We start from the raw sequence: 24,093 nt of genomic DNA on the forward strand, positions 1-24,093 counted from the left end.
TGTTTTACCTAAGTCTTGAACCCACTCCTAGGTTTCAATTTAGAAACTGATCTCTGTACATTCCATGTATCTATTTGAAAACAGAATAAAAAAAAATTTAAGAAATCCCAACCATACAACAACAAAATACAAACACAAGCTCCACCTTTTACAATCAAGTAGGAAATTGATTCAGGTTCATTTTCTCTGTTATGAAAGATGACCAACAAATGTCCAAATATAATTTCTTTTCTCCCTCGTCGCTTTCACTTCTGATGTGTTCTGGAGAGTCAGAACACTGACAATTGGTGACAAGTGATAATTGGTATCACTCCTCCTCTATTAATAGAAAGGCTGTATTGGAGTATGATTCCTAACAAGATCCAGAAATATTTCAGGTATAAGGGGATACAAATATGTTAAGATATTCCTGAAATCTTGAATGAGGTATTTCCTTCAGTACTGTAATAATCAAGAATGGAAGTAAAATATTCCATTGACACTTCTTAGTTTAAAGTCAATTTGGGGCAAGAGAAGGGACCTCTCTACTCCTAGGATTTAGAGTGTTACTACAAACAATTAATCTTTCCCCGTTTAATAAGTTGTATATTAGATTGTGTTAGTTAAAATGTTATCTTTTATATTTGCTGAGGAAATGTATTGTCAGGGTATGCGGATTTAGCAGAATTGTACTACTTATTAAAAAAATACAGATCTCCACTAGAGGGACACATGGAGTTACAAGTTGAAGTAGGAATGGCAAGCTTACGTATTTGCAATATATATACTGAAAAACAAGTCTTCTGGCTTGTCTTAAAAGCTAACTTAATCAGTATTCAGTAGTTCTTATTAAATTTAGTTTTGCAAGATCGTTGGCTTGAGTAATAATATTTGTCACCTTGTACAAGGAGATCTAATGCAGTTATGGGTGTACTATTTGTGTAGGGAGTTTTTACATTCTGGAGTTCTAGTTATACATTAGTTTTATGTATTTGAAGATTAACATTCTCTGTGTTCTTACATAAATGCTAAGATAAAATTCTGAAAACTTGTCATGATGGCAATTTTTACTTTTCATTACGAATCTGTTTATTAAATGCGATAGGGAGGTTGAGCAGAAGGTTTAAAGCAACATACTCTATTTTCTTCTCCCGTAGATGATGGAGAGAAACAGCAAAAACATTACAGGCTTTCATCAAAAACCTCTCCAAAAGAGAGTTCTCAGTTGCCTGCATTGCCATTGCTAGACCAACAATCATCATCTTACAAAGAAAGATTTATCCCTCCTGAGCTTAGCATCTGGGATTATTTCATTGCAAAGGTAATTTTTTGCTATTTTGACAATTAAGTGTCTTCTATCACTTCTGGATTGGTAGTTTTTCTCTTCTTAGTCATTATTCTAGGTACTGATGTGATAGAATCTGCTTTTTTTTATTTCTCATGTTTAGCTTTTTCTAAAATGGAGCCTATACATATTTTTGAAACAGCTTTCTTGAAAACTGTTGTTATTCAATTAATTTATTTCCAGATAATGGTATGAACAAATCATGTTGATTTTTATAGTTACAGAATACAAATGTGTATATAATTATGGGTCAGGTACTTAGGGGAACAAGGAAATGTAAGAAGCATTTATCAGTTATTTCAACTGGGCGAAATGCATATGTATACCCACTGGAAGTCAAATTATGTTGCCTTGTTAAGTCCATTGTGGCAGATCTTTCTTTCTAGAAAGTTCCATACTTCTGTGGAGTTGCACACACATTTCTATATCAAGTGTTACATAAGCAAAATAAACTAATAAGTGTATTTTAGGAGCAAGGACAAAAAAGAAAATGCAAATACTGAATAGCACAGTGAGGCAATGATAATGGGCTGATCATAAATATGGAACACTGTAGAAGAGAGGATAGTATTTCTCTGAGCTCTTGGAAAAACTGAAGAGAATACACCCTAGTGGTTTTGGCTTCTCTCTGACAGGTTCGTGTGTCCCACATCTGGTTTGGTATATCTGGCATGAAAATAAAATAAGAATTCAAAAACAGTGTTTTCATTTTCAGCATCAGAATTTTTCTGTAATGTAAAAAATAGTTAAGATGTTAACTGATGTATGTTTACCCTTTTCATGAGGTACAAACTCCAAATGTTACTAAACTGAGTAAGGTGATAGGTCTACTTTTTATAAAAAGCTTTAAGCATTGTAATGATTGAATTTTTAAAAGGAATTTAGAATGAGATGTTGGCTAGAAGATATTTACAGAATTTTGTTGAAATTTTTAGCCATTTCTTCCATCGCAAAGTAGAGTGGAATATGATTCAGAAGAGAGTCAGGAAAGTGATGAAAATGATGAAGACAATGATGGAGACATGTTTGCAACAAATTCACATAACCAAGAGCATTCTAATTCAAATTCTTACAGGTAAACAGCTCTTTAGAATGCAAGACATTTTGCTATGTCTAGACTTGCATTTCTTTTTTATATTTGAGGTAATATACCAATTACTTGATATTTCCATGTTTTACCTAGACTTAGTAGTTAATTTTTCACAATAATTATTTTATTCATTTTATTAGTATGTGGTGTAGTAATTTTTTAATTCAAAGTACTGAAAATATTCAGAAGTATGGTTTGTAGTTTTCAGTAGTTTATAATGATGATTTGAAGCTCTAAATTTAAAACCTAATATTGAATAAGTGAGAAAATTATTTTCCTATTAATAAATCACTTACTAGTGCTTTCTTGTTAGTTGGTCACTGATGAGATTGGCAATGGTTCAGCTGGTACTTCACAATTTGAAGATTTTCTACCCTTTGGCTGGACATGATCTATCAGGTAATAAGCAGCAGAGTTGTCACTTCATACTTAATCAGTACATTAAAATCAGCAATTTTTTGAATAATATGCATATGTTGTAGCTTTTGGTTCAAAAGTTCTTAGTTTTTTAGTGATATGGGAATAAATGTTCTGATACTGTTTATCATAGAGCAGGTATATTTATGAAATGGTGGGTGGCTAAGATGAATGGGTGAGAAAGAATGTTCAGGTCTCTGCATACTTATGTTTTCCTTGCTTCTTAGTCACATAAGAATGTTTGCAATATTTTTTTCCTAGTGGAAACACTATAATTTTTTTGTAATTGAAGTAATATCGTTCCTACTCCATGTTTCATAGACTCATAGAATGGTTTAGTTTTGGAAGGGATCTTTAAAGGTCATGTAGGTCCAACCCAGCCCACCGCATCGGGGACTGGGGCATCTTTTACTAGACGGTGTTGCTTAAAGCCTCATCTGACATGACCTCCCACATCAGGGGCATCCACAACCTCTCTGGCAACCAGTTCCAGTGTCTCACCACCCTTATCGTAATAATGTCTTTTTTTTTATCTGATCTAAATCTACTTGCTTGGTGTGAAAAAATTACTTCTTCCCCTATCACTGCAGGCCTTGGTGAAGAGTCTCTTTATGACTTTCCTGTAAGTCTACTTTAAATATTGAAAGGCTGCTGTATTATGTCCCTGGAGCCTTCTCCAGTCCAGCCTGAACAACCACAGCACTCTCAGCCTGTCTTCACAGGAGAGGTGTTTCAGCCCTCTGACCTGTTTTTGTCGCCCTTCTTTGGACCCTCTCTACAAGTTCCTGTCATTCCTGTAGAGGGGTCTCCGTACATGGATATGGTTTCCCAGGTAGAGTGTCACAAGCACAAATGGGAGGGGCCAAATTCCCTCCCTCACCCGACTGGTTGCTCTTTCAATGCAGCCCAGTATGCAGTGGGCATTCTGGTCTGTGAGCCAAATCATGCCTAGTTTTTCATACACTGGTATCCCTATGTCCTTCTCCAGAGGGCTCCTCTCAGTCTGTTCATCACTCAGTTTTGGTACTGGTGATTGCCCTGACCCTGGTGCACTTGTCCTTGCTGAAGCTTGTGAGGGTCACAGGGGCCCACTCCTCAGGCCTGCCAGGGTCCCTGTGGGTGGCATCCCTTCCCTCCAGGAACTCAGCCACACCACTCACCATGGTGTTCTCTGCAAGCTGCCTGCAGGTGCCTTTCACTACCCCTGCCTGTGTCATTATTGGAGAGATGGAACAGTACCAATCTCAGCATGCATCCCTGAGGGATGGCTTGTTACTGATATCCATTTGGACATTGAGCCATTGAATGTAACTCTTGGGTGATGTCGTTCAGCCGTTTCCTTAACTGTCTAATAGTCCATCCTTTTCGCTCCAGTGCAGAGGCAAAGATATTGTGTGGGACACTTGTCAGAGGCCTTACAGAAGTTAAAAGTAGAGGATATCAGTTGCCCTTTCCTTCCACTCCACTGCAGTCAGTTCACAATAGAATGCCACTAATAGATTAGTTTAGCACAATTTGCTGTTTATGAAGGTGTGTCAGCTTTCTCTTATCACCTGCTGGTCATCCATGTACCTTGATATCTTCCAGGAGGATCTGTTTCATAATGATCCACTACCTGATGTAATCTCTCCAATACTGGAGAAATCTGTTCCCTTTTTTAGCAAAAATAGCCCTAAGCAGTTCATCTTCTTATACTTGCAAATATTGACTTGAGGTCTGAACAAAGCTTACTTGTGGAGACACTTGAAATAAACTTCAACTTTCACCTGCTGGAATTATCTTTATCAAGGTTATAATGGAAAGCTCTTGTCTTTCTAGAGCTTCCAGTTAGCTCCCCGATATGCCATGCAGTTTTGAAAACTTTACAGCGCTGGGAACAAGTTCTTCTCCGGCATCTTGAGCTGTATGGAGGTCCACCTCAACATTATATTTCAGTTCATGCTTCTGAAGATGCCCTTGCTGCTGGTCCTGCATTGCTCCGCCACAAAACTTTACTCGAGCCTACAAACACTCCTTTCAGGTGAGTCTAATTTCTGTAAACACTGCCTGTAATATCTTTGATATAAATCAAGTGTTAGGTTGTTGGTGCATGTGATAGATTACAACTTCAATAGCTATGTGAAATGAAGGGTGCATGTCAGATTTCATGCATCTCTGATTTGAAGCAAGAGCAGGAAAAATGTACACAGTTTCTAATTTTTAAAAATTCTTCTACTTCAGCCTAACATGGATTTTGAGTGTCTCTGGAAAAAGTATGCTTGACAATAAAATAAAGAATAAAACATTCACCTTGAGAGATAACTATGGATTAGTGACAGTGAATTAAATAATTGCCCCACCTTTAGACGTAATAAAATTACCTCACAGTCTTATCAGTATTGTTTCCTAAATTCAGAGAAGAAATACTTATTATTTTTAATATTTGCATAGGTATGACTTAACATAATTGCATGTTCAGCCAGAAGAGTGTTCTCAGTCTCTCAAAGTGTAATTTTTATATAGATTTCTGCATTTTTAATGTTATTGTCACTTGTAGATTTCAGAATACAGAAAGTCTGGCTTTTTATTGTAAAATATTTCATCATGGTCACACTTTCAGTAACTCAGGTTGATTAAAAGGGACCAGTTGAACGTGTATCTGTTCTCTGACATCATTTTAAAATTCTGATTTAAAGTAATTCAGAGTTTGATGGATTTTGGCTTGTCTTAAGCAGCTATATATAGCAGCTATATTGGAATTTATAATTTTTGCTTGAGTGTGCCATTTCTGGGGATAAGCATAAATATTTGAATTCTGATCTGATTCTACAAGCCTTCCAATTTTGTTACTAAAAAATCATGGATGTTTCAGAAAAGTTACACAGCTGATGTATTTCTAGCAGGAAGTGTTAGTCATTCATTGTCCATGTGAAAGGATCACTCTTTAGGACTTAATATAAATTATTTATATTGTCAAGAATGAGCTGGACTAATAAATAATCTTTATGCTGCTCTTATCATTGTGTAATCTCTTAAAGAGGTTTTCTCACTTGTCCCAAGATAGAAGGAGAAGATTCTACATATTCTGTTTCTTCTTCCTTTTGCACCTCCTCTCACATGGAGGTTTTTCAGGAAGAGGGTATTAAAGTGCTTCCAGATTGGTCTTAGTATACTGTCTATAGCTCTGTAGTTTTGCTTCAGCATTTCTTCTGACTATAGTTTGATTAGAATATAAAATACAGCACTCTTGTATAAGCATGGTGTATTTATTCAACTTTGTTCTGTAGATCTAGCAGTCATGCTGCACTGGCTGTGAAGAGGCTCTGGCAGTACTTGGTAAAACAGGAAGAAATCCAGGAAACTTTCATCAGAAATATTTTTACGAAGAAGCGATGCCTAAATGAGGTTGGTATAGTATATTAAATGCAGAAAATATTGCAGGTCAATCTGTCAACTGTCATTTAAGTTACTTGGCTAGATTGTTTACTTCTGGTGCATGAAGTGTTAATGTGCTTGTCAACAGCTCCAAATCTACTGTCTTTCATACAAAAAAATACTTGTCCATTGTTTAATAAAATACAAAAATAATCAGACTGTGACTGTAAAATGACAAGTAGCACAATATTGCTACAGTCAGTCTCTTCTTTAAGATCAGTATAAAAGCTGCCTCAAAAGAAGGACAAAATGGACTGTTTCAAAGATTAAAACCAGTAATCTAATGAGCCAAAGTACTGAAGTTTTAGTTTGTCCCTACTGTACTCATCCTGGCTTTTATGCACTGGTCATGATTGACCATGTTAAGATTCACTTTTAATAAGAAAAGTGCTTATGCAGCAATTGCTGTTTCTGTCCCTGATTATTTGTCACAGTGTCTAGTTGGATTCCTGTTCTGGATGCAGTTAAATGTTTTTAAATTTTGATTCTGTAATGAGCTTTTGGATTTTCGTCTCTCACTTTACTTCTTTTTCTTACTTACCCGTGCTCCTAATTTTGAAAGAATTTCTGCTATAACAGAAAAACTGTAGCATAGCAGAAATGGAGGAGAAATAAGCAGATGTGAACAAACTAAATATGCAGGAGAAACTCATGACTAGTAAAGCTGTGGCAGCGGAGTATGACCTAACCTTTGTCCTGTCACAGCTAGAATATTAGCTTGTTTGGGTAATGCTGGCTAATTGTGTTCACTACGGAGTGCAGTTAAAAGGAAAACTGGTCCTTTTTGCCATTAAAAGTGTGCCACTTCTGATCTTAAGTTAACACAGCCATATAGTTATGCTGTATGGACAGGTATTTTAGAAAATTTTAGATGTGCTTTATATGTTTCAAGGTAGGCTCACAGCCTTAAACAGAGTAATTTGCTTTATTTTCTATCTTGTTGCTGATAAAATGTCAGTGTAGATTGCTTATTTTCCAAGAAATTTGGCTTGTGGGATGGACTAGATGCTGTTACAGTTCAGAGTAAGTAAATCAGTGTATTCTGTACAGAAAACAGAGTTTAGAATTTGTTAATTATTCTTACTATATAAATTGTGCTCATATGTGTGCAGACATGCTGTTGTGTTTCTGTTGTCCTGTGTTGGAGTAAGCAACATGGAATTGAAGATTTCCTTGATACCATGCATGTTATGTCTTATCTTTATGCTCTGTTCTGTGGTGTTTCTTTCCTTGGTGAAGTCATTAGAGGAGCACAATGAAACCATGAAAAATTCTGTTGTGGAGGAGCCCATCATCAATAAGGTACACAGTAATAATTCTCAAATTTATTAGACCTAACACAATTACAAATTTTTTTTTGTCTAAGTGGTGCTGATCTCACTTTAAACAAAAGTCTTTGCTCACATAGCAAACAAACTTAAAAATACAAAAAATGCAAGGGATTGAGTTAAACTGTTTCAGAGTTTATGTGAAACTTACCTTTAGTTTATGTGAAATTATCTTAGCTGTATCAACTAGGTACAAACAATAGCTATTATCAACTTCTGTATCTTGGCCAAGTGAAGAGATGAAGTTGAGATTTGCCCAAGTGACAAAAATTCAGTAGTAGTATGATACACAGTACATACAGAACCTTTGATCAGTATGAGCTACAATAGCTGCTTTTAAGTGAAGGTGGTGAGCTGCACTTTGAGCAGTTTGTTAGCATGATAGGAGTTTGCTACTGAAAGCTTTCACGAAGCCTTATTTTAAAGATGGTGACAAATCAACCCATATAACAGTATTATTGCAACTGTCTTAAAAGATAGGTGTGACATACTAAAAAGGTAGAATACTATGCCTAGGTACTCAAATTAATACCATATTCCTTTCTTTTACAAAACTAGTGTGAAGACAGAAATGTGAACACTCTGTGGTTTGGGCTACCTTGTTAATATTAATTATGTTGTAATGGAATATTAGCAAGTAGGTAATTGGAACTGGCTGGAGAAAAAATAATTTTAATTTTGTGCAGGTTTGTTCATCATAAGACACAAATCATGGTTTTTTATCTGTTTGCCACTGCAGTTTTCTTCAGTGTTATATACATAAAATCAATGAAGTATCAATTTTATTTTGACTTTAAAAAAGATATTCTTCTTCTTGGTCCATAACAACTGTTTTTTTAGACTTTGTAAAAGACCTTTTTCAGTTCTTTGACAGAAATATCATACTGTTTTTCAAGTAAAATATTATTGGTTAGATCTTTTAAAGCACAGAAAATTAAGAATTTGAAGATGAGAGGCTGGAAATAGTTCTGACATAATTCTTTAGGATTTTTTTAATTAAATATTACATTTGTAACTCAGGTTTGAATTCTTAGGTCACCATTAATTTGGCAGTGTTATTGTTTTTACTGTAAAATTATTATGTAAAAGTCAGTGTCAGTAACCTATTAATTTAATTCTTTCAGTGCTGAGTTCTTTAATTTTGAAAAGGATTGCTACAGTGCTGGTAAAGTTTAGAGTTTTGTTGTGTGCTGGCATGTACCTGATTGCATTTTTAAAATACAAAATTATAGACAATATTCAAATCCAGCATTAGATCACATGGGAAACAAAAGTGATAGCAAAAGGTTTGTGGGTCTGACATGTACAGGATTCCAGATTTATATAATTACAATAATTGTGATTAGATGCACTGATGAAGTTCAAATTCATTTTCCTGTTCAGGAGCTTGCCTACACCTTCTTTTAAACTATTTCATCAATTTCAGTGGCAAAAGCTGTTTGCTAAGAGCAATCATAGACTTAGCAACCTTTTTTGAGAGCAAAACGTCAGCATTCAAAATCAACAGTGTGTTTGTTGCATGTAGCCTTGCTGGTTTTCAGCACCCCTGAAAAACTTGAAAATGAACACAGTACTGTGGCTTGTGTGACAAATTACATTTTCTCTGTTGCTGTAGTAATTTTAACATGGGAATGGGAAGCTATGTTATTACGCAAACCAGGTTTAGCATAATTGTTACAGGCTATGTTTATTGAGTTTTCTTTGAATTAAAATTAAGGGGAAAAAATTTCACACGTAACGTTGTTTGGTCTCTGTACTTTACATAAAAAGTGGTACTGCGTAGAAGTTTGTTAACTATGCTTTGTTTTTTAAATACAGATAGAAACAGATATGGGATATCCTGGTGGCAAGGCGAGAATAATCCATAAAGAGTCAGATATCATTACTGCTTTTGCAGTCAATAAGGTGAGTATAAAAGAGGTAGAATAATCTAATTGCTATGTTTTCCACCTGATACACAGGCACATTGTGACTGGGTGAAACAGGCTTTGCTAGCCATCCTGCTGTTTTTAGCAGCTACAACTTTTAGTGGTCCCTTCTCTAAAGCACTTCAAAATTACCTTTTCATGAACAGTTCTACTACAGATTTTTCCTTTTTCTATTGTGCAGTGGATTGATTGAAGGGAGAGGTGGCTTCTACTTTTTTTTTAGGCTTGTGTGTAGGAGTATTTGTCTTTTTCTGTCAAACAGGAAGTAATCTTTTCTTCTCTGTTCAGCCATGTAACCCTTCAGAACTGGAGGAGGGGAGCCTGCTTGCAAGCCTTGTTACCTATTGCTTATCCTCTGAGAAAAGCAAGGAGATAATTGAGCTGCTTGAGAAGTATAAGATGCAAATAGTGCATGATACTATCCCCGATAAAAATAAGTTTAGAAAGGGAAATCTCAAGTATAAATATGCATAGATTTGTAAATGTAAATGTTTGAGTTTTGTAAATTAAGTGTATATTTTTGTGAGCAACAGTGCCATAATCAGAAAAAAATAGAGTAAATCCATTTTTAGGGTTTCCATTTGCATCAGTCTTTCTGTATGTTATTTTTTTCAGGCAAATCGGAACTGCATTGCAATAGCATCAAGTCATGATATTCAAGAATTGGATGTTTCTGCAATTTTAGCTACACAAATCTACACCTGGGTTGATGATGATATGGAAATAGAAAATAAAGGGTATATATTCTTTATTTTCAGTATCACACTTGACTGTGCTTAAATCAGAGTAACAAAACATGGTATTTACTGTTGCTGTTACTGTTGCTGTTCTGAATCTTAATTTAAAATGTTTTCTTCATTTCTAGGGCTGATGATTTCCTAGTTATACATGCTCGTGATGATCTGGTAAATGTTCAGGGAAGCACTCCTTATACTCACAGTAATCCTGGCACACCTATCAATATGCCTTGGCTTGGTAGTACACAAACTGGCAGGGGTGCATCTGTGGTAAGTTGCTTGTCAAAGATTAGCTTTATGTATTCTATCTACTTCTCTCCTATTATCTGTTCAATCTTGTTTGTTATATTTTGCAGTAGAATATAAATATAGCCTAAATATATATAACCTTTATATAACTAAATATAACCTTTCTGTGTAACCAAGGCAAGTTGGATTTTTTTTTGTAACAATTAACTTAATAGATTAAAATACTGCACAGAATTTAAGGGACAACTAAACAAGCAAAGCTTTCAGTCAAGTCATATATGCTTTTTTTAAAAGCATTATCCAAAAGCAAAGAATCAGGATATGGGTAAGAAGTTAGATTATGAATTCTTCTTTAGTGCCTTGGAGCCAAATGGTATATCATTAGCAGGTTTCTGAATATAAATTCATAAGGATTGGGTAGAAATATTTACATGAAATTTTTTGGTAGCTTTTATTTTAAGCATAATCTTCAGCTTCATTCTGAGTTTCAGAAATAGATCTTGTGTCTGGAATGAAGCTTGGCCCTGAGCAAAGGGCTGTTAGGATAGACTTAATTCAGATGAAATGATAATTGTAGCCTGGCCATTGACATTCTTATCTTAGTTCCTGTGGAGCATAGATGCCGATCTGTTGATTAGCTCGCTGAGAGATGCTTATTTGGAGACACTTAAGCGAACTGAGATGGTCGTACAAGACACTAGTATCTCAGTCCTTCTGCACATGGAATGCAGAAAGTGGAGTTTTCCTAAATAACCAAATGCATTAAATCTTGTGACTTGACTGTACTTGGTGTCATTTAACAATTCAAAGCAAGTTTATAACTGGTGGCAAAATTAAATTACCATATGTTAATTAATACTGTTGTTGACTTGAAAATAGCTGATAAATAGGAGAAGTAAATAAGGAATAAGCATTATAAGATTGATAATGTTTTCCACATATAGAAGTGGGTATTGTGCCAGTACCTACACCTCTGCCTTCACTTCAGGAACTACTGATTCTAGGTGCCAGTGTTGCAGCTCTGCTATTACAATAAGGTCTCTTGTGCAAGTATTCGTGAATGGCTTTGCCATTTTCTCCTCTCACTTTCATTTTATAAATATATATATAAGTACATACAGAATTTTTGTGTTTGTGTATTTCTCAGCCTTAAGTAATTGCGTAATATATTAATGCACATGGTATTTACACGGCTTTTTATTTTGCATGCTGTAAAACTTTCTTCCTAAATATATTTGGCTATGCTTGTGTTGAATGCTTCTGCTGTTAAACTTTGGACCTGAATTTTCTCTGGCATATTGTTTGACTGGCCGACAACCCACCAGAGCATAAAACAGCACCTGCCCAATAGGGAGGGAAGACAGAGGTACCTAATGAAGGACAAAGTAAATGACAGAAAAAATAGGGAATCTCCGGAGGAAATAGTATTGCTGTGGAAGAACTGGAGCCTGGAAGAAAAGCAGCTTCACTGAGACCTTTCTTTTGCTACTATTTGCTACTTTGTTCCTTCAGATACTGCTGATTCTTGATGTCATCTTTGCTTTTCCATAATGTGCAGCACATTTAGTAGTTGCAGCCCACTCTTTTGTACCATTACTGGCTTTTCAATCTCATTGTCTTTGCTTCACCTTCATCAGCAAGGGACACTCAGGCAGTTAAAGTTTTATTAGCTGTAAGGTTTTTCTGTCATTCTTCCCTGTTACACAGCACATACAAGGTAAGTAAGGAGGGTCAGACACTTCAGCACAGTTTATTTACACAGTTCTTTCAGGAGGTGTTTGTAAGAGGGTACTGAAGGAAATAGTATGTACCTACAGCTCTGAAACTCAGGCAGTGTTACCAACAGCTTGTCATACAAGTCAGTGTGACTGACACCAATATTTAAGAGTTTAACAATGAGTGGGGTGGAGTTAAAGTGCATTTTTATTTTTCAGGCTTAATGTACATTAAGGCACAAAGCACCCAACTGTCCAGCAAAGCAACCAGTGTTCTAGCCATCAGCTGTTCTAAGGGCAAACTGAGAGCTAGCAGTGTCAAATGTCAGTTACATTAATAACAGAAGTATTTGCATTTTATAATTGTACTTCTAAATTGGAGAAACCATACTAAAGAGTTCTTTTAGTGTAGCCCTTCAAAGGCACATTTCTATAAATTTGCATTTTTCCAAAGCATAATCCAGCAGGGGTTAGGGGATCATGATGTGTGGTTATATGTTGAATGGAGGAAGATGACTTCCATTAAATTCTGGGTAATAGTTAGTAGCTGTAAAACTCAATACAGCCCTTCATTTTAGTGAAGAAATAGAGTGACCATGAATTATTGTTCTTCCATTTACATACAGAAGATAAGTTGTGAGTTTAGGGAGCAATGTATTGCACTTAAAAGTGCATACCATTCTGTAAATGTTTGAAGAATGTAATTCTCTATTGTCCTGAATTTTAAAATGTATATGTAGTTTTACCAAACCATTTGGCTTTTTCCTTGATATTTAAAGTACTTAGAGAAAAAGAAAGGGAAATACATATTTCAAGATCATATATTTTATCTTTAGAAAGTGTTTTGGAATGAACTTGTATAACTGAGGGGTGCCAGGCTTTCTCTTCAACAGTGATAAAACTTTGAGAACTGAAAGATCTAAATCTGCTTCCAAAATGTACTTAAAAGGATTGTGGTTATTCCACAAATCCAAACCCAGGGAAATTTTTACAAGAAAGTAAATTATTTCCCTTTTGCGTACTTTTCCGTATTTTTGTTTGCAGACTGATAGTTTAGAGGATATTTCTTTTAAACTCTAATGATTGTATTTAGGAATATGAAGCACATGAAAACTTGTAATTTCTGCCTCCTTCCATTTGATACTCTGATAAAATTGGAGGCTAGGGGAGAATAGCATAATTGAAATACCTCATCACCTTCTACTGCCCCATGACAAAGCAGTGTTAGAATACGGTACAAAATTTACAGCAGTTGAAAGTCACAGTTGGATTCAGTGATGTTAAAGGTCTTTTCTGATCTAAACGTTTTTCTGAAAGTGGGTCAGTGCCAGCTTGCTGTTGGTGGTTGGTAAGTGATAAGCTGCTGTGTTAAAGATGAGTGCCCTGGCAGCAAAATTTCATGTGTTCTTATTTGAAGTTAACACCTGCCACAAATATATATTTTGCCCTTCTCAAATGTTGAGGTAAATAATACATTCATAAGCAAACCAAATCCAACAATTCTCTGAGGAAAGAGGCCTCAAAAAAGTCAGATACTTTTGAGAGCTATTGGGGAGTAAATTAATGAAAACTAAACTTTAACATACATTAGGAGTAAGAAAAGAAGGGAAGAGACAACACAGGCACAAATGTATTTCCTTGATAAAAAAATTCCTTACTCTTTTTTTCCTTTTGTCTGTTGAACATATTGTTTAAAAAGATGGGGTTTAAATATAATTGTCTAATGTCTCCAGTCCTCTTTGTACATTGAGTTCTTCCCAGTAGGAATTAATAAAATAAGAGAAAACAAAAATCTGGGTGATATGCCTAGCTCAAATCAGATTTTGGAACTTAGGAACAAACATGCTACCGAAAACTCACTGGATCTGTATTTGCAAAATTATAAATATATTTGAAGAATTATTTATTTATTTACTTATTTTATACCAGTTACATGGTATATTGCTTATTCCAGATGGTCACAAATAGCCACTTTTCAATCAATGGCAGTAAGTTAACTAGACTTGAAAATTGATATATTCCTTCCTATTTTTTACTTCTGTTAAAGTTTGTTTACCTCTTTCTTTACATGCTTCTGCCTTTCTCTTGCTTATCTTACAATATTCAGGAATATTCCAATAAATTTAATGGAATCAGAAATGAATTGGCAAGAAAAGAGGTAAGACTGCAGTCTAAGGAGTGTTTATATTTGGATCCATACATTTCTGAAGCAAAAGTTTAATATTTATCTAGATGTATAAAGCTGCAAAAGTGTTAACATCTACACTAGTCTTGGAAGACACAGACTTCTATCTGAATCTCTAAACCTTGTACTTGTTTTCATAGGAATTTTTGTAGGAAACAACCATCTACAATCACTAATTATTCTCTAGTTTGATAACTTTTTGTTCAGTAATACTGTTTTTTTGTATGTTGAACAGATGCTCAAGAAAGCTATTAATAATGTCAGAAGAATGGCTTCTCATCCAACGCTGCCATATTGTAAGTTCAGGTTCTTATAAAAAACCAGAAAGGTTATCGAAAGATTATATATTTCTTACTAATCTGTTTCTTAGTGTGTTGCTATTTTATACTAGCACAACAATCTATTATATGTTGTCAAAGTTCTTTATAAGCCATACTTACTGAAACTATTTTTCATTTTAAAAGACAATATTGGGGGATGTAGAATAGCCTTTAGAAATGGCAAAAAGTACTGTATTTCTCTCTTATTTGTGACTAAAATGAAAGATAGTAGAAAAAATGTGTTATTATCTCCAAGTAAATAGCTTCATATTTCATGAGCATCTAAATACAGATCTTCAAATAATGAGCGACACAACTTTGAGTCGCAGTGGTACATCCTGCTCCTACACCATGATAGATATTATAATTTTGGCACTAGTTATTCTGAGATAGTGTGAGTTTTTTTGGAATAATAAAAGCTACAACTCTTGTGAAAAGTCACGTCAATATTTTCTGTTGCAGACCTGACGGGTGCTCAAGATGGAAGTGTAAGAATGTTTGAATGGGGTCATGCGCAGCAGATCACATGTTTTCGGTCTGGTGGCAACTCAAGGGTAACTCGAATGCGATTCAATTACCAAGGAAATAAGGTAACTGATAAAATGTTTCCGTATGCCTTCTCTTCTTCCCTCCCCCAATATAATTGCAAATTAGCAGAAACATCACATGCTTCTAATTTAAAGTATTTTCCTAATATTGTGAGTGTTTTCTCTGCAAAACATACTTATGTATTTACTATTTCTGTATATTTTCTTTCAGTTTGGAATTGTTGATGCTGATGGATATATAAGTTTATATCAGACAAATTGGAAATGTTGTCCACTTACTGGAACTTCACCTAAGCCATATTTGGTAAGCTGAATAATAAATTAGTTTCCATGAACTTGTATTGTGTTCCCTAACTGCTTTCTTCCTTCAGAATAGCTAGGAAAGGGCAAGGATTATGATGTTAACCAGTATTAATTAAGATTAAGTTATGTATTGCTGCCATCCTGTGGTCTGTATGACAAGTTCTTGCACTCTAATAATACTTGTTAAGTGGAGAATGGAAAATGTAACATGAGATCATAAATTAATTTAATATTCTTTGAGACTTGTCACTAATTGTCACTTGTCTATTAATGGACAGTTATATAGGGCTGCAGAGTATATTTCCATGAAAAATTAAGAGTCTTACAGGCATACCAATACCTTTGTATCTTATGTTCTTTAAATTTCTTATGAAATACCTTTTCTTCTCAAGGAAGTTTAATATTACCTGCTTGTACAAAATAGATTCCTTTTTAATTATTAATTTCAAACTGCAATTTTTCAGACATGGCAATGTCATAACAAAACAGCCAATGACTTTGTTTTCATCAGTTCATCGTCTTTGATAGCTACAGCAGGATTTTCTTCTGACAACAGGTGAGATCTATTGTGATAATTCATAAAAGTGGTGCCATATTTTATCTCCTTTCCCCCACTTTTTTTTTATGATTCTTAAAGCAGTTTAAGAATACTTCTGCTTGATTTCTTTCTTGGCAGGAGAGGGACAGAAGCAATGTTTGCAGCTAATTCATGTGCCTCTTAAGGGAGGTTTCATGGGGAAGCACAAATATCCTGCTCATGTTCCCTATGAAGAGGAGCAGTAGAAAGAGAGGTCCTGAGTGATTTAGCTGGGAATCCAGTGAGGGGTATGTGGGAATGGTTTAAAGTTGTGCCAGGGAAGGTCTGGCATGAGACTGGACATCAAGAAACATTTTATTACCAAGAGGTTCAGACACTGGAATAGGCTTCCTTGAGGTCAGTCCCCAAAGCCTGTCAGAGTTTGAGGCATTTGGACAATGCCCTTAATGACATGCTTTAACTTCTGGTCAGCCCTGAAGGTGCCAGGTGGGTGGATTACATGATCCTTCTAGGCCCCATCCAGCTGAACTATTCTGTTCTGTTCTACACACTTGAACCTGTTGTAAATTATTTTATAGCTCTAGGGAATTTGCATAGCTCTTCATTTCTCATTTGTTTTCATAAGTAAGTATTGATCAAAAAATACCAAAACCTTCTAACATTCCTGTGAATTAAGCTACAAAACATTAACATTAATGCTTTATGGATATAGCCAGTTGTAGAATACTTGTGTAGAAGGCATGTTCTTGCAGTGTATGATAAACTATGGAAGTAATTTGGGGTCTGCTCAGATATCATCACTGAGAGTCTATTTACACTGCTTTATTGCCTGAAACAACTTTTTTAAGGTACAGATGACTTTTCAGTAGTTCAGAATACCTTACAACATCTGATGCTGAATTAAGCCATATTTTTTTTCTACAGAAATATTTGTCTTTGGGATACTCTGGTTTCTCCTACAAACAGCTTGGTACATGGTAAGTAAAATAAAACAACCAAAATGTTTGACCATAGCATAAAAAAAGTGTATTTTTGAGTCTATCTTTATGGAAGAAAATTACTTAGGGAAGTAATTTTAACATTGGCAGTAAAACATCTTTCACCGTTCTGTGTGAGTGCACCGGTGGGAGTATAAAACCAGATTCTTGAGAAATTACTTTGTGTTCAATATGGATGATTGGTTTCATGGACATGAGCCCCTTCCTTTGCATGCCTTCTGTCCTTGGACCACAAGTGCAAGCCAGACATTTCTGTTCTTTTTTAAAAGGCTCTGGGCAGCTTCTGCTTCAGAACAGTTATTCCTCTAAGTAGGATTTTGGGGATGCAAAAAAATATTTAGCTCTGTTTCATTAGTTTTATTACTAATACTTTTTTACAAGTAATACAAGAAGTGCATTTCAATGTCTGAAATACGGAATTGAGATCAGAGAGTTGTGAACTCCTTGTATGTAAAGTATGGTGAATGTCTGAGTGTATGTGAGAGACATATGGAATTTCTAAATATAAATTCATAGGCCCTTTGAACTACAAGTAGAGCATACCAGGCTGTGTTTTGATAATTGTAATTTTCATTTGCTTTTCCCACTCATTTAGGGGAGTGGACATATCCAAATAAATGTGAGAAGCAGCAAATTAGCAGTTAAATGACCAGTGGAAACTTACAAGATACTTGTGCAAGTAGTTTAGGAAGAATTACTGATGGGCATTATGTGACTTAAAAAACCAAATTATATTACTTAAAATAACTAATCTGTTACTTTAATAGTAAATTTTTAAAATAATCTGTTTCTGGTCAAGGATGAATAGTTTGTGGTTACACAGGGATAGAAGGATATAATTTTTTTGTTAATACAGATTTTAATTGCTTAATTTGAGAACACTGCAGCTTCAGAATGTCTCATGGGAACCTGGGTTTACATGTAAATTGGTACTTCAATAAGTGGGCTAGTTGTGGTCAGCTGGAATACAGCATCAAAGTCACTGTTGCTACTGTCTTGAACTATTAGAGGTTGATGGAAAATGCAAGATAGTACAGTGTTTTATTTGAATTACTTTCCTTTGGCTTTCAGCTTTTATCTGTCATGATAGTGGAGCAACTGTGCTAGCATATGCTCCAAAACACCAGCTGTTGATATCTGGAGGCAGAAAAGGCTTTACCTGTGTAATTGATCTTCGCCTAAAGCAGCAGCAGCAGTTACTCCAGAGTCATGATTCTCCAGTCAAAGCAATTGCTGTTGATCCTACAGAAGAGTATTTTGTCACAGGATCTGCTGAAGGCAACATAAAGGTATTAATGAGGGGGAGGGAGCAGAGGTACTGTGTACATTCAGAAGGAATCTCGTATGGGTGTGGAACAATCAGATGTCATATGTACTGCATTTGTTCTCAATTCTGACTTTCACATTTATGAATTTAATTATGAAATGTCAGTCTTAACCTCTTCTTAATGCAGTCCTCCTTTTAATTAGTGATACCTTAGTGTCTCTCTATATTGCTTATTATAGTAAATGAGTACTAGTATTCTATAAATGTATCATTAAGATTGCCACATATTCTTCTTTTACAGTTAGTGTCAGAAAAGTAAATGCAAAATGTAGTGCAATTCTGCACGATTCACTGTTGATGGTTTTAAGATCATGGTAATTTTCCTTATAAGAAATTGATGTTTTGATGCTTTTCCAGGTATGGAGTCTGTCTGCATTTAATCTTCTTCACACTTTCATCAATGAGCATGCTCGACAGTCTCTCTTCAGAAACATTGGGACAGGAGTCATGCAAATTGAAACAGGACCAGCAAATCACATATTCTCCTGTGGTGCTGATGGAACAGTAAAGATGAGAATCTTGCCTGATAGGTTTAGCCCTTTAAAGGATGTGTTAAAAAATGACGTGAAGTTTATGATCTAATGTTTTTCTCAGAATAGTGAATAACATTCCCCTTCTGCTATCCTTGAAAATATTTTTCCTGGAACTAACCAACAAAGCAGATGCACAATGATAGCTTGTGATACAAAGATGTTTTGGATTTTTTCCTTTCTCCCCTTCTGCCCCCAACCCCCTATTTATTAATATCCTGGAGCTTTTAGTCCCAGATGCACTAATGCCTTAAATATTAAAAAGTCCTTCAGATTTTGATCATTGCCTAAAATAAAAGCTAAATATGACCCCAAATTACATAGTTATAATTTATAAAGATGTTGCTGAAGTGGTTTAGTCTTCCTTTTGAGGTAATTACACTCTCACCTGGAGTGTACCATCTGGGCATGACCTCTGCATATATTCAACACCTTGCCACCTTGTAAAAGCATGTCGGTCCTGATGGTAATGTTTTTTCACTGTGGCAGCCATTAACTGTCTCTCTTCTCAATTTGTTTAGTCAGCCAACAATAAAAATGTATACCTATGTGCAGAAGAGAAACAAAGTCTCCAGGAGTGAATATTCCTGGTCATGCAGACATTCATATATTGAGCCACTTTTTCCCTCCATTCCTGAAATCCAGGCTGTTTACCTCTCTAACTTGCCTGATCTCCTTCCTCTCATCTAGAGTATAAGAAACTGAAGGATGTTCTGTAACTTGTCTTCTCTTCTATACCTTGAATCACTGCCATCAGGATGGTAGGCTGACCTTTTAAAAATAAATATATTTTAACCCTGAACACTCTCTTTACAAAAATAAAATATAAATATAAATGGATATCTTCCTAGTAAAATAGTCAAGATTATGTGTGAAGACTTAGACTTGTTCAAAAAGATACAGGAAGATACTGCTTTAGGATATGGCGCTAGAATTTCTTCAAAGATTATTTATTTAGGTAACTGTAGAGGAAATAAAAGAAAAACCTAACCTAATTTATTTTTTTTTCCAGTAAGACTTTTATTTAGCCCAAATATAGTCCATTCTTAGCACTTACATTCTTGTTTGTCTGTTTTTTCTAAGTAGTTTAAAAAAAGAAAAAGTAGTTCAACAGCAAAGTACTTCTACACTGTCAGTCTTTCTTTCTTGATGTTTATGTTTACATCTGGTGTCAGATGAAAGAAAACAAACTGAGAAGGATAGATGTAGAGGGCTTTTTTTTTGCCAAAATATTTAAGTGCATAACTTATATGTTTGACCAAATTATTAATGCACAAGGCCTTTACTTTTTTTTTAAGTCAGCTAAACTGTTTCTGTATGTATTTTGGTTTACTTTTCCTTACTTGAGAGTTGACAAAAGTTTAATTTGTAAATTAGATGTGAGGCTGGATTACTTGAATGCCAATGGTGTACTTTTTGCTAAAAGATATTTTGTGAAATATAGCACCAAGATATTAACTGTAAAATAAACCTGTCAAATTAGGAACTATGGGGATAAATAAAGCATAGCAGAAATGAAGGGCTTGTATAATGAACTATGTAACATTCTCAGGATGCTTTTATCTTAAGAATATAAAGTTGTTTAAAAGGATTTTGTAAAATGTATTACGGTCATTTTAAATGTATGTTTCGCAAGTTGCAGTGCAAACACTATGAAGGTTTTTATGCACATAACCTGAATTTTCAAATTGTGCAATAAAAGAATGTGAATGTTTTGCCATGAAGAAACATGTGACAGCATTTCAAACTGGTACAGCTGTTCAGTGATTCAATTGTAATTGTTCTTCCTTAACACTTAGAGATTGAAATTGAATGTTATTTCAAAACAGTTTAAGTACAGTGATGAACCAGAAAAATTACTAAAAGTGACACCACCTTACAAAACAGACTTGCCCAATGAGTATGAGTTATTTGCTCAGTGGCTGAGTTTCTAATACTCTTTATTCTTGTGGAAGAAGGAAAACGGGGATAAACAGTAGCACACTGCTTTAGAATCAGCTGAAACCATGACTTTGTAGCTGCTTTATATAAATGTGTCAGTTTTATACACCCACTGAACTAACAAAGTTACATGTGCAAAAATCATGGCAATATTATATAATTATGTCCTTGATGTTTTGTCCTTAAATATTTATATCTCATTAGCTTTAATACTTCAAGCTCAAATCTGTTGTACTGGCAATCACAGAAAGCTGTCTTACCGTCTGCAAACTGAGCAGATTTTAAATGCAATTTGCCATGACATACAATGTTGTCATTTTTCTGAGTAAAGCTGCACCTTGAGAAATCCTGGCAAATTTAGTTTATACCAGAAAAGTACTGACCTTGACCAGGCATTTTCAATAATGTTTGTTGTTACCATAAGCTATTCCTGAAACTAAATTATGTAAAATCACAATGTATTTGCCACACCTTTTTAATCTTTCCAATAAATCCTGCAGAAACTCAACCTTCTACAGTTCCATGTTGCTGCTATTTCATTTACAAATCAGTTGTTCACTTGCATATTATTCATTGATGTTTAACTGTTGTAAGACAAATTATCAGTAGCTTTCTTGTAATGATGGAGTAAAAATGAGTTTAATTCTGTTGTATGTGAAACTTTTAAAGGGACACTCTCAACTTTGAATCTAGTCATTGGAGAAGAGCTGAACTCAGAACCCTCTGGCTGTTGCCCTTAACTTCCACTGACTTTTGTCCTCCAGCAATTAATGCTTTTTCCCTGTTGCTATGCAAGTTACTCAAACTTAAGGGTGCTAGTGCTTACAGCGGTCCCAGTGCTTACAGTAGCCATGTGCAGAAATTGAACATAAAATTTGCTTTTGACAGTGCTTAATCAAGAATACTTTTTTGCCCTGACAAAATAATTTAGCTTGTAGTTGATAATGTCCCTTTTAAATATCATAGAGTGGGAGTTGTGACTTATGTTTGTCTTTGTAGCAGTACATAATATTGTCAGTGTGTCATTCTTGTGTTGCTAACTGATTCCGTTACCTTAGACACATGAGCCAAGATCTTCATGATTACTTCAGCAACTTGTGAAAGTTAAAATTAAAACTCTGGCCATCTGGATACTTAAACTGGCTTGCTGTGTGACTTTACACCAGAAAATTCTCAGCTGACCGCTGACATTGCAGGATGTTGATGGAGAAAGGTGGAAGAGATGCAGGTTTTGTGCCGTGCCAAGGTGGTGCAGGGTGAAGTTGTATATGTTCTACTGCATTATAGGAACCTCAGAACCAGTTGCAAGAAATAAACTGTGGAGATACCCTACACTAGGTACCCCCTTCCTATTAAGAGCACCCAGTGTTAGATTAGATGCAATAGTTATTAAAAAAGCAACAGTGATTAAGGGGAAATAAGTTTGGAGATTATATATTCTCCAAGGTAATTATTTTTAAATGTTTATTTTTACTAAAAATAGCAAAACCATCGCTAATGGCAGGTTCAGCACATTGATCAAACTACTTTCTATAAAATAAAGATACTGATTTACCAAGTTTTGTAGTGTTTCTTATTATGGTCTCATGCTTTATCTTTCCTTTTTCTAACTTTTTCATTTTTGGGAGGGGGACTGGTTGCTGGGGGTTTGTTTTTGTGGGTTTGTTTTGTTTTTTTAATGTATAAATAAGAAAACTGAGCAAAACAAAATTATTTTGCAGTGTAATGAGGCTAATGCAGTAATGGCACTTTCTGTTGTCTGCCTCAACTTAACTTTTGAATCCCCTTTTCTGTTTCATTTAAGCTTGAAAACCTGTGAAGGTCTTGGGGAGCTTCATCCACCTCTATGTTGCCACCTCTAGCAGATGTACAAGTATGAATGCACCTGTTACGATCTGATTAGTGAGAGATGCCCAAATTAAGGAGCAAACAAGATGAAATGCCAGTTCAACAATACTGACTTTATTTGTAGCTTTTAGTGTGTAGGGGAAAGAGAGAGTGCCAGCAGAAGACAGTCACCACCCACGTATCCAGCAGTGTCCTGCTGGTCCATTTTCATCCTGGGCTTCTCAGTTGTGGGGTGAGGGAATCTAATTCATTCTTCTTTTGGTAAGTTCTGTGCAGAAAGGGGTGCTGGGTACACAAGATGAAACTGACTAAGAAATTTTCACTGACTATGGCAGTTCACTGACTGAAAATTTTTCACTAGGTGTTTTAGCAAACAAAGGAATCCATGCTTATTGGCTACAAGTTGCATAGTTCTCTAGTTAGTATCCTATCTTGTATTGGTTAATGAATCCATTGCTTCCTATGCTAATTAGTTCTTTCTCTTTTTTTTGAGTCTGGATTTCTTGGATCACACGTTTGCTCAATTGGATTTATTGGTGTCTTCCTTATCTTGGGAGTTCTGCCTGATGTCCTTGGGGTCTCTGAATTAAGCTTTTTTGTATCCACTATCAGTAGTACATCCTTCTTTACAAGCTTTGTTAACCTCCCCCTAGGTCATTGAGCAGTATTGCCTTTATACAGCCCACAGGGCTGGTATCCACAGGGGAGCTCTGGAGCCTATTGGTGGTTACAAAGGCTGTCTGTCCCGTAACTTGGGATGTTCTTTCTTCGTCGATAGGTTTTTGAGCTGCTGCTTGTCACAGTCTGTCCCAGCGGAGATGTACGGACCGGGTTCTGCTAACCAGATCTTGCCCCTGACAGGCCTGGAATTACCACCTTCCTGGCATAAATTCCCCTCCTCTCTTGCCTTAATACTGTTCAAGACTGGTTCTTTAACTCCTGGCAGCTCCTACGCGAGTCACACAATGGGCATGAGTAGAGTATGAATGTCGTCAGGCTCGCAGCAAGCTGCTGCCAAAATTTAAACCGCCTCTGCATGCAGCTCGGTAGACACAAACGATTGTATTTAGGGTTTGGTAGCTGCCGCTTGTGCGAGAGGCGGCGCGGGGCTCGAGTGGCCCTGCCCCGGCCCGGGGCGAGGGCAGGGCCGGGCCGGGAGCGTGCCCCGCCCCGGTCCCGGCAGGGAGCCCCGAGTCGCCGCTGCCGCCGCCGCCGCCGCCGCCGCCCGCTCCGCTCGGCTCCGCCGCCGCCGCGCACACAGTGAGTGCCATCGCTGCGCTCCGCGCCGCTCCGCGGGGCCGCGGCCCCGGTCCCGCCGCGCCAGGCGGCCCCGGCCCCTGCCCTGCGCGCCGA

At 36.1% G+C, this 24,093-nt stretch overlaps 1 protein-coding gene and 1 long non-coding RNA gene across 7 annotated transcripts in view; one reads left to right on the forward strand and one right to left on the reverse strand.

Annotated features, from left to right (window-relative positions):
• The window catches only part of DMXL1 (Dmx like 1), a 77,900-nt gene extending 55,450 nt beyond the window's left edge, over nt 1-22,450 (forward strand). For 4 of the 6 annotated variants that reach the window (XM_068175906.1, XM_068175901.1, XM_068175903.1 and 1 more), the window contains 17 exons: nt 1,137-1,300; nt 2,260-2,399; nt 2,728-2,813; nt 4,650-4,851; nt 6,098-6,215; nt 7,485-7,547; nt 9,392-9,478; nt 10,117-10,238; nt 10,367-10,508; nt 14,310-14,360; nt 14,623-14,683; nt 15,170-15,297; nt 15,467-15,559; nt 16,023-16,114; nt 17,021-17,073; nt 18,166-18,383; nt 18,779-22,450. In XM_068175906.1, coding sequence (XP_068032007.1) covers nt 1,137-1,300; nt 2,260-2,399; nt 2,728-2,813; nt 4,650-4,851; nt 6,098-6,215; nt 7,485-7,547; nt 9,392-9,478; nt 10,117-10,238; nt 10,367-10,508; nt 14,310-14,360; nt 14,623-14,683; nt 15,170-15,297; nt 15,467-15,559; nt 16,023-16,114; nt 17,021-17,073; nt 18,166-18,383; nt 18,779-19,003 — 2,045 coding nt within the window. In that variant the 3' untranslated portion in view covers nt 19,004-22,450. Of the gene's footprint in view, nt 1-1,136; nt 1,301-2,259; nt 2,400-2,727; nt 2,814-4,649; nt 4,852-6,097; nt 6,216-7,484; nt 7,548-9,391; nt 9,479-10,116; nt 10,239-10,366; nt 10,509-14,309; nt 14,361-14,622; nt 14,684-15,169; nt 15,298-15,466; nt 15,560-16,022; nt 16,115-17,020; nt 17,074-18,165; nt 18,384-18,778 lie in introns of those variants that run through there. The other 2 variants (XM_068175902.1, XM_068175905.1) reach the window with 2 other exon arrangements.
• On the reverse strand, nt 20,233-23,832 carry LOC137464521 (uncharacterized). Its single transcript, XR_010994268.1, has 2 exons — nt 23,099-23,832; nt 20,233-23,066 (listed from the first exon to the last, which is right to left on the reverse strand). It is a non-coding gene; the product is annotated as an uncharacterized lncRNA (long non-coding RNA).
• Between the last annotated feature and the right edge of the window lie 261 nt (nt 23,833-24,093).

This window comes from Anomalospiza imberbis, chromosome Z, assembly GCF_031753505.1.
Source record: "Anomalospiza imberbis isolate Cuckoo-Finch-1a 21T00152 chromosome Z, ASM3175350v1, whole genome shotgun sequence".
Classification (NCBI taxonomy): Eukaryota; Metazoa; Chordata; class Aves; order Passeriformes; family Viduidae; genus Anomalospiza; species Anomalospiza imberbis.